At 50.3% G+C, this 10,702-nt stretch overlaps 2 protein-coding genes across 3 annotated transcripts; one reads left to right on the top strand and one right to left on the bottom strand.

Moving 5' to 3' along the window:
* The first annotated feature begins 754 nt into the window (after positions 1-754).
* On the top strand, positions 755-6,180 carry LOC101754172 (tubby-like F-box protein 9). The gene is made up of 4 exons (XM_004961454.3): positions 755-1,327; positions 2,134-2,221; positions 3,474-3,603; positions 5,344-6,180. Exons 1-4 carry the CDS (start codon positions 995-997, stop codon positions 5,897-5,899), a joined length of 1,107 nt encoding a protein of 368 aa, XP_004961511.1. The 5' UTR covers positions 755-994; the 3' UTR covers positions 5,900-6,180.
* Positions 6,181-6,304: 124 nt separating this feature from the next.
* On the bottom strand, positions 6,305-9,104 carry LOC101753218. Of its 2 annotated transcripts, XM_004961452.3 has the most exons (3): positions 8,548-9,104; positions 7,285-8,460; positions 6,305-7,172 (listed from the first exon to the last, which is right to left on the bottom strand). In XM_004961452.3, the coding sequence occupies exons 2-3, from the start codon at positions 8,203-8,205 to the stop codon at positions 6,534-6,536; spliced, it is 1,560 nt and encodes a 519-aa protein (XP_004961509.1). In that variant the 5' UTR covers positions 8,206-8,460; positions 8,548-9,104; the 3' UTR covers positions 6,305-6,533. The 2 variants fall into 2 exon arrangements, with proteins under 2 accessions (XP_004961509.1, XP_004961508.1); XM_004961451.3 differs by having other exon boundaries at positions 7,285-9,104.
* Between the last annotated feature and the right edge of the window lie 1,598 nt (positions 9,105-10,702).

Below are 10,702 nucleotides of genomic sequence, written 5' to 3'. Positions count from 1 at the left end.
CCCGCGCGGATGGATGGCGCCCGGGGTGGTGGTGGGATCGGGGGGCTTGGGCGGCCGGGGTGCGCGCGCGGGGACGTCGCGGTCGGGGCGGTGGTTGGTCTGCCGGGCGTGGGGCGCCGATGAGGGGGAGCGAGGCGGGCCCCGGCGCGGCGACCTTTCCATCCAGCTCCAGTCCCCGTTCTTCAGCTCTGCAGGGCGCGCGCTGTTTGATGCTGCCGTGCTGGGGAGTTTGACGCCGAAGCTGAGCTCACCGCGTCGTCTCGTCGCGACCGCTGTCAGGTGGTTGGACTGGGGGGTGGTGTCGTCACCGCACTACAAAGGCCACAGACGGGGGGTAATGTATTGTGATGGAAAGTTTCTAGCACGGTTCACCTAACGTCTTAATTCTTTCTAAAAAAATGTCTTAATTAGCGAGGAGTTTACAACCTACCATCTGTTTCTTAAATGTTAGGTCCGGAGATCCAGTCCGATTCAAAACTGCGGAAGATCGGATACGCTGCGAAGTGGTCAAGGATGAGTGGATGACCCGAGTTGGAAGCCAGAGCCAGTTTGACAAAAAAAAAATGTGCAAGTTTTACAAAAATTCGCAGTAGAGTTGAGGTGCGAGGTGGAAAAACTCGGGAGCGAGCACGAGTGTACTGTCGCGGCAGCTGCGACTGCGACCCACCGCTTCCGCACTACCATGTGGGGCCCACGCGCTCGATGGCCCCACGTGTCATGGCAGACGGGGGGCGTATAATTAGGCGGAGAGGCATGCGAGCACCGAGCGAGAGGCGCACGACGAGCATTTTTCTTTCTCGATTCCCGGCTCGTTTTTTCCGTCAATTCTTTTTCTTCGTTCCTTCCCTGTTCTCTCGCTCGCTTCTCTTCGCTGCTTCGTTCCCCCCTTTATTCCTCCCCCGCTCCGCTCGCGCCAATCGATCTCCTTCCCCATCTCGTCTCGAAGCTGCTAGACGCTTCGGGGGGGCGGAAATCGGCGCCCGGCCGCCCGACCATGGTCTCCTGGCGGCGCAGCGCGTCCTGGCTGTCGTCCGCCTCCCGCTCCTCGCTCGGCGGCGCCGTCGGCGGGGAGGCGAAGGTCACGCCGGAGGTGGGTCCGGCGGCCCAGGAGGAGGAGGAGGTCGACGAGGAGCGGTGGTCGCGCCTCCTGCCGGAGCTGCTCACGGAGATCGTGCGGCGCGTCGACGCCGGTGCCGAGCGGTGGCCGCTGCGGCGGGACGTCGTGGTCTGCGCCTGCGTGTGCCGGCGGTGGAGGGACGCCGCGTTCTCGGTCGTGCGGCCGCCGCTCGAGGGCGGGAGGATCACCTTCCCGTCGTCGCTCAAGCAGGTGAGGCGAGGCCTGTCTCAAAATAGTTGTTGTATTGATCTGTTTGGGTAACGCACTTTTTTTTATGCATCGCCAGAAATTGCTGTGTGATTTGAGGATTTGGGCCACATGGTTATTGTGGCTGTGCGTTTTCTTAGGATCCATTTCTATCCTTGTAAAGAATAAAATCAGAAGCGAAAAAAGTTCTATGGGTGTCATGGATTTCAAACAGTAGATGCAGGAAATGTCTTCTGCGCCTTTTTCTTATGCAGTTTGACTTGATCTGAGGCGATCTCTGCATCAGTCGTTGGAAATTAGTTTTCTTCTTTTATTATTTTTCTGTTTCAGAATTGACGTCTACGTCTATTCAATTTTATTTGTACACAAAAAATGGTAAAAAAAATTATTTGTTAGATTTTATATGTTCTCATGGTCACAAGGATTGAGCAGATCCGTGTTTGTAGCCTAACAATTTCAAATGTTTATTTATTTGAGATCTTATTGTTGTTGTTCTTGCGGTTGTTGTATTGGTCTTGTGCGATGTTTTGATTTAGGAGCGAGCCACATGTTTACCTTAATCACTATCCTCTTTGTTTTCTTTGTTTGGCTACATAGCACTATATTTCTTGGTGGCTAGTGCTAATAAAGTATGATCATAGTGGAGAAGTTGGCACAAATGTGGAATTTCTTTATGTTCCTATGGGATAGCTGGGTTTTGTTCTGGTCAGTAAATAACAATATGATACTACCTAAAAGCTTACTTCTTCGCTTGGGCTTTCTGCATATTGATTTAATGGATGCCTATATTTTCCTTTTCTTTTGCACAGCCTGGACCAAGGGATGCACCAATGCACTGCTTTATCAGGAGGGACAAAAAGAACTCAACCTTTTCCCTTTACCTCAGCTTAACACAGGGTGAGTAAGCATGGATACTTCTTGTTCTGGCATGCTTATGATTTCATGATATTATCCATCTGGTGCCCGTTGTGGATTACAACAGGGTTTTTGGATCTTTCTTCCGATTTAAATAGGTAGTGCCAAGTAAGCAACTAAAGAGGATACTGACTGGCTTTCTGATGTTCCTTATCCACCTATGATATTTGATGTTGGAATCCTACAGTTCTGTCAAATCTTTTTTAGAAGTTTAGTGCCAAATGAGCAGAAATTACAGCTGGTACCTCTGCGGAGGTTCCTTTTGCATAGGACTTTTGACATCGCGCGATTGTACCTAGTCTTGTTTATAAAACAGGAAAGGAAACGTTATCTTGTTTCTTCTTGTAATCATTTACAGCTTTCTTATACCATTTTGACAACGACCCGTACACCTACTTTGCCGTCTCTATCTACAATTTTTAAATGGTGCTGCACTGCTGCTTATATATAATCCTATCCACGCTGTATGAAGATATGGCTTCTGTAATTGGTCATTGATTTTTTTAATTGAATACATTCTTGGCAGTGACTTGAACATCTACTTGATTTGATCTTAATAGTCAATATAAATATTTGGAAACTCTACCTGGTTGGCATGATAATACATAGCAGAACCTGTGAAGTGGATGATTTCGCAATGTTTAACGGAGTTTTGGAACTCTGCATGATGCATTTCATAATCAGTTCAACGTATGATCTGCCAAAGGAAGATGTGCAAGGCTTTGAATATACTGGCTCTCATCCTGTCAACTGTATGATTCACTGTATAAATAGGGTCACAGTTTAACACGAGTATGGTATGTGGACATTGCGGCTTGGGAACTAGAAACAAAAAAAAGTGCAGGCGTGCAGCATTAGTTCAGTTGATCTCTTGGGTGTTCTTATAAATAAATAATAGTATAAAACTACTTTCAATGAAGAATATGACTAGATAACTAGGGTTATGGTAGTATCGAGTTGCATACCTTTTGAGGTTATGTGTGTATTGAACCTCTCCTTAGTAATAAAGTGTTCATAGCATTTTTTCTGCGGTCCATATTTGACGGATCTTTTTGGATATTGGAAAATATTGAATGGTTATATTTGATTACCTCCCAGCAATATCAATCAAAATTAGCTTGTTGTAGAGATTGTGGCAAAAAAAAGCATCCTTCTTTCATCGTAGATCGTTTGTTTGTGTGAACACTTTGTCTGGAATTCTTGTATAAATATCTGACTGCAACTCGCTTGGCAGCCCTAACGGATAAAGGGAAGTTTCTTTTGGCCGCTCGAAGGTTCAGACAAGGAGCACATACAGAATATATCATCTCTTATGACTATGATGATCTGCACCCAGGAAGCACTTCATATGTTGGAAAGTTAAGGTAAGGTCTTATCATTTCAGAATCTAGTTTTTCCAAATTGATTGCCTGATTTGCTTATTATGCATGCCCGCTAGGTTAAATGTTCATCTTTTGACTATATGCTGAGGTCTCTGTTGCATAGAGCCATAGAATTTGTCATGTGCCTTGTTTCCATTGCTGGTACTTCTGTCATTGATTTATTGTTCAAATAATTTACTAAATTAACACTTCATCTCTTTGTTTCTGGTAGTTATTTTGTCTATGCATATGCATTATCCAGGTTCATTTGCATCATCAAGTTCTGTGATTGAACCATTTTATTAGCAAATTGCTAGTGTGAGCGCAGATGCCACAGATTCCTGTGGTATCTAGGATATTCATCTAACAATGGCTGAAATCCTGCTAATTGATAGATTGAGTTCTTGCCCAGTTACAACGGTGGGGGTTTGGCAGCTTTTCCTTTTTTTTCAATAGCAGTACCTGTAAAAAGAGCCATTTGTATGGAAACAAGGAATCGAGTCAATCTCTTGGACAATCTACTCTAAACACTGTCCTGTTTCTTGCCAAGTTGACTATAGGGGCATAGTAAACACTATCGCCTCGCCTCTGAACTTCCATTAATAGAAGTTACATGCACATTGGTGCTTTATGTTTTCATGCTATTCATGCCCTGCTTATTTCTTTATAAATTGACTACAGCGTACATGAACTCCATAACTCACTGTACCTGCCATTGTTGCCCCCAGCACACAACCTCAAACCCAATAATATCCTGTATCATACTCTTCTCTTACATATTAAGCTGCTATGATGGATCAATTCTCCATCTAGCAGCATGTGTTCTCCCCTAAATTCGTAATATGTAACCCCAGAGTTTGGTTCGTTGAATCCTGTAAGCGTGTACAAACCTGCATTATAAACATTTGTGTTTGATTTGTTTGCAAGTATAGCACCATGAAAGGGATACAAATTCAAGATTTTCCTTCCCCTTTTATGTGTTATCTTTGATTTCCCATCATGTCATCATGCGGCCAACCTTGTTAAAAGGTGTGGCCCATCCACCTGTATCAATACCTGATCGAGATCTAGATCTAGCTCTGCATTATACAAGGTACCTCAGCGCTCATATAGTCATATGCACTTCCACCCCTTCATTGTATTGGATAAAAATATTGCGAATATTGAAAGAAAGTCTTGTATATCCAGAAGAGAGTAGGCTGTAGAAGCGGAATAAAATACAAACATAATCTTATAAATTCCTGCAAGTGTAGAAGCATCAGCACGATGTTGTACAGCTTAGGCTTTTAATTCTTACAGCACAGGATGCTCAATTTCAATACAGGTGAATGTGTAATTGATGGGGGAAGGGTTGTCAGATCTTGTTGCAGCATACAGTTGATTGGGACAATAATGGACGAGCATTAGATCCATATGCAGGTCAACAAGGCGGTGACATCTGGAAGTCTGGATGTGAGGGAACAGAGTTTAGATACCATATCAAGCACATGTTAAATTGGAAGCCCTAAACCAACAGAAACTAGTCCTACAATCAGGCTTTCTCAATCCTACAAACACTAGCCCTAACCTCTATGGAGATAGGAGACACACCAGACTTCCTACCACTTTGAAATGCATTTGTTCCAGCATCTGCTGTTATACTAATAGAGTTATAATTTGGCACTTTATGGGAGTTTTCTTATATTCTTCTTGTTGTAAAGGCTTGCAAGAATGCTAATTTGATCGTGTGCCTTCTGCTTGTAGATCTGATTTCCTGGGGACAAAATTCATCATCTATGATAGCCAGGCACCATATAATGGTGCTAAACCCTCGAGGAGCCGATCTAGTCGCCGCTTTACAAGCAAGCAAATAAGCCCACAGGTTTCAGGAGGCAATTACGAAGTAGGACAGGTGACATATAAGTTTAACTTCCTGAAATCAAGAGGACCAAGACGAATGCAGTGCAGTATCCAGTGCCCTGTAGGTCAGGACACGGCATCAGATCCTTCCAAGGAGAAAACACCCGCTCCGTGTTCCTTAGATCTAAAGAACAAAGCTCCACGATGGCACGAGCATCTGCAATGCTGGTGCTTAAATTTCCATGGCCGGGTGACCGTCGCCTCTGTGAAGAACTTCCAGCTCGTCGCCACAGCTGGCTCCGGTGGCCCATGGGGCGTTGGAGATGAGGAGACGGTGATCCTGCAGTTTGGCAAGATAGAGGATGATGCGTTCACGATGGACTACCGGCAGCCTCTGTCAGCCTTCCAGGCGTTTGCCATCTGCCTCACCAGCTTTGGCACGAAGCTGGCTTGTGAATAAGTGACTCTCGGTTTGTTTACCAATTATGTGGGGGACCAAATTGTAGCAGATAGTCTGAACTAGTTGCCCAGAGCTGGGAGAAAAGGCGATAAGAAACAGGTGCCCCTAGCTTGACTGTTTCTTGTGATCGCCTAATGATTTGAGTTATATGGATGCACGTCTATGTTGTTGAAGAGATGACGATGGCTTATTGTTGTAAATGGCACTCCCTTTCTTGGTGAGGTTACTCATAATGCCTTATTCCGATCCAATGTGATGTTAAACACTTAAACTTACATTCCTCTGCATTCGTCAAAGCTGATGGTTGTTTTTTTACCAGACATGATCGATTACGTATGAGCATATCTAATTGTGGCTACTGCTAAAATTTACTAATGTTTGTTGGGCCAGGTGATAACGAAAACATGGAGTAATGTGCTAACAGTACATTTTGCAGCATGGGTAGTATACTTTACATTGGCATCAACTTATCTGGAGCTGCATATATGGAACATTGTCGATACAAGCATGCTACACGCCCTTGGAGATTACCAAGAACCCATCACATTCCTAGATAAGCACCCGGAGCAACTACTTAGCAGTTGGCACGATCATGCAAAGTCAGACGCACAACATCATGCCAGGGTAGGTTCCATTATTTCTGCAGATCGTGCACGCGCCTTTGCCGTTGCCTGTCATGGTCGGCGCCCCTGCCCGAATCAACGGCGCACCACGACGGCAGCGGGGCATGTTTCTTGGGCTGCACATGGAGGCCCAGGAAAGACGTCGCCGCCGGGGGCCGGGCTGACACCGAAGGCAGCGCGCGCGACAGCCACGACTCCGTGGGCGACGCGGGCAGCGGCAACGGGAGCAGGGGCGTCGGCGACAGCGCCATCTCACGCCCGGCGACGGCCTCCGCGTCTTCCAGGAGCAGCGGGAAACCGTAGTCGCCGGTGACGCCACGCCCGAGCTTGTTCCCGGAGTTCGGCGAGCTTTCTGTAGACGGCAGCGGCAATGGGGCGTCGCCGGTTTTAGGGAGGTTCCACGCCGACGAGCCGTGGTACTTCTTGTACACCCGGCCGCAATCCTCGTTTGACCTGTCGAGAACCAGGAGCAGACCGAGGTGGCTCGCCTTCGGCTTCGGTTGGACGGTCTGTCCTCCTCGGTGCCTGTAGAGCTCGCGCACTGTTCTGTCCAGCTCTGAGGCCACGGCGGCCGCCGGTCCCATCAGGCCGCCGCCGCCGCCGCCGCCTGATCGGAGCAGCGATTTGATGTACACCTCCTCCCACGATTGCTGCGAGATTCCACAAGAAGATGTGAGCTGTTCATGCATGGCACAGTGAATTCAACGGCACGCAAGAAGTGAAGTCCATGCACGCGACGATATGTAACAGCAACAGCGATACCATGCCGGGATCGTCGCCGGTATGCTGCGGTTGCTGCTGCCCGTTCCGCGATCGCCGCAGCAGTGGTGGATCCGTTCCTCTCCGGCTTCCGCTGCCGATGGGCAGGAACGGTCTGCCCACCCCTAGCCGCGATCCGCGGGAGAGCAGCCTGGCGCTCTTCACGCACCGGCTCGGGAGCCACCCGCACCTCCTGGACGCGAAGCCCGCCGTGCTGTGCGCGTCGGACTCGGCGTCGTCGTCGTCGTCCTCCTCCTCCTCGTTCTTGCCTCCGCCGGGAGGGAGGGGTGGCAGGTGATACGCCGCGATGTGCTGGAGGGGCAGCCGCCTCTGCGCTCGCGCTGGCGACCTGTCGCCGCCGCCCGTGCGCGCGCTCGCCACCGCGGGCGATCGCGTGGCCTTCCGGAAGGTGTTCTGCGGGGAGCCCGCGGCCACGGCGTGCGCGGCCGGCAGGAAGCGCTCCATCATGACGCTGCCGCCGCGGGCGCGGGGCGGCCCTCCGCGCGCCCCCGCCCCCGCGGCGTCGCTGAGCACGGTCGTCGCGCTGCAGTTCACGGTGACGCAGCTGACGTCGTCGCGGGAGAGCGCGTCCGAGAAGAGCTCCTCCTCCCGCGCGCGCTCGGAGGCCACGATCACCGCCGCGGCCCGTTCCTGCGCCGCGCGCTTGGGATCGTCGTCGGCGATGATCGTCAAGGAAGGCACCGGCGGCGGCCGGCGGGTGCGGACGCTCTTGGGGTGGCCGGGACGGTGCTCCCACCCGAACGGCACGGCGCCGGTGTCGCCCAAAGCCCCCGACCTGGCGTCCGCCTTGTATGATGCCGGCAACCCCGTGACCGTGGTCTCGGTGCCATCGCCACCGTGGCGCCGGACGGACAGAAGCGGCGCTGTGAGGTTGATGCGCTTGTTGGCGTTGGCCATGCCCATGACGGCCTAGACAAGCGGCTCAGACTCGCTGCCGTACGTGCTCCGCAACCACTTGTGCGAGTGAGCTCGGCATTGAACTGCACTTATCCGCCGATTAAATAACGTCAGGCTCTTGGATCGTTCTCCTTAATGATTCCTTGTATGCTTGTACTCGTATTCAGTGAAGTAGCTTGCATGGTGGTATAGCCATAGACGACGTGGCGAGAAGCGACCGAACTGAACTGCCAAGCTGCTACTTATATCTTCTCCTGCAGTCTGTGCATATATGAGTAAAACTCAAGAGAAAAACAAAGAGAGATTTGGTAAAGATACTAATGCCACTGTGGAACACTCTCGTCGTACTCCTGCATCGCTTTACATCCTGTGGCAGGTGAAGATTTTGATCTGCTGTCGGCGGCTGCTGCTAAGACCTGAAATGAGGAAAGGGTCAGAACATCTTTGCTACATTCCTTGTGACCTTGTCCTCTGAATCTCTGATTGATTCTGTCATTTGGAACGTAGCGTCAGCAATAGCGATGAGCCGACGACAAAGTGGCCGGGGTCACGCGGAGAGATTAGCATAACAACCGGTTGGTGACCACGGTGTCGGATGGATCGATGGATGGATGAATGGCGTTGTCAGCAGCGGATGGGGAGTCGTCGTCGTGTCCATAACTTCCATGCAGACTGCAGCGAGGCCGGTCGTTTTCTCTTGGCTCAAGAGGTGCAGTCAGTGGGAGAAAGAACAGCACCGACACACGCTGGTGCTCCCTTTTCCCCTGGCCTGACGAGAGGGAATCAGAATCGTGCTACAGTAATAATGGTATAACTAATCATCATGTTGATCGGCAGGGCAATGCTTCGGTAAACCGGGTACGCACCAGTTATAGCATCCAGCATCGTCAAGGACTCAAGTTGTCTGAAATTTATTTGAGGGTGTTCTAGCCTGAAACTTGTTACCCTTTTGAGGGGGAAAACCTGACTGCATACTGTTTGGAAATTCTGCAAGACCTTTGCTGGTAAGTGTCTAAGAACCATGTGGTGGCCCAGAATTAGGATCCTAGTGGGGTATCCTGTCCTGGATACGATTGACCGATTGACTTCTAGACATGGCAGGGCGTTGCGCTATTTTCCTTTTAGTGTGACAGAGAACGAGAAGAGAGAGATGAGAAGGGAATGGGACTCCTACTTAATGCAGCAATGCATAATTGTTTGGTTGATTGGCAAGCATAATTCTATGCACTGTTTACTCTATCAATCCAAGTACCACGTGCTAATAAGCGTCGCCAATAGTGGTTTTAGGTGTCTGAACTTTGCGTTTAATTAAGCTGTATTGGTTCTAAAAGTCTCTAACAACTCTATGATTCGCATGTCGTGCCTCGTTTGTTTTGCATTCAAGAGCACATTTGCATGTCTTCCCCTGAAATGCGCTCTTGTACTTTTATTCCGAAACGAGATCTGACAAAAAAATAATAATCTAAATGAAGAAAAAAAGTTGAACCAACACGAACTCATTTTGATCGGTGCTTGGTGGATGATCAGGGGGTTCGACATGAAGATAGTAGTACTATGTGCTCGATGGTGCAAAACTATTTCTCTCAATTATTCCAATCAGAAATTAACGAAGTTGATGTGTCGATGCTTCGTGCGGTTAAGCGGAAGGTAACCCCTGAGATGAATAGAAGTCCATTAGCAGAATTCTCCGCGGAAGAAGTGAAAAAGGCACTATTTTCTATTGGAGACTTAGGGTGCGTTTGGTTCAAGGGACGAAGTGGGACGGGACGGGACGATCCCACTTCGTCCCGTGTTTGGTTTGGAGACAGGTGGGACGGGGACATCCCCAGGAGGGAATATACCCTCCAGATGCGGGATGCCTCCGTCCCACCAAAACGAGCGGACGGGGGCATCCCACTTCGCCCCCGTCACGCGCCGTTCGTTTGCACCGGCGGAGGGGCCGAGCTTGGGTGGCGGACAGCCATTGGCGGAGGGGGCGATTTTGGGCGGCGGGGATGAGCCACCGGCGAGCGCGGGCGAGATCCGCTGCGGCCTGCGGGTGCGAGCTCCGCCGCGGTCGGCGCGCGCGAGCTCACCAGGCAAGGCGCGGGGGCTGACCTCCGCACGGGGGAGCTCGACCCCGGAGGGGCGGCGGCGACGCGCCTGCGGGCCACGGCCTCCGCACCGGTGAGGTCGACCCTGGAGGGGCAGCGACGGCGCGCCGACGGGCCACGGCCACGGCCTCCGCGCCGGTGAGGTCGACCCCGGAGGGGTGGCGCCAGCAAGCCGGCGGGACGCGCCTATGGCCTCCGCCCGGAGGAGCTCGCGAGGGATGAAAAAAAAAGAAAAATATGGAATAGGCAACGACAAGTGGGTCCACTTTTGTATAACATGTAGGGTCCATTTATTATGCCTAACGGTGTTAAAATCGCCATCCATCCCATTCCCTCAATCCCTCGTACCCAACAAAAAACTGGGACGAACTCGTCCTTGTCAACCAAACATGAAATAGGATCGTCCCGTA

Source organism: Setaria italica, chromosome III, assembly GCF_000263155.2.
Source record: "Setaria italica strain Yugu1 chromosome III, Setaria_italica_v2.0, whole genome shotgun sequence".
Classification (NCBI taxonomy): domain Eukaryota; kingdom Viridiplantae; phylum Streptophyta; class Magnoliopsida; order Poales; family Poaceae; genus Setaria; species Setaria italica.
Note: the sequence above shows the minus strand (reverse complement) of the source record. Positions and strands in the feature narration are given on the sequence as shown.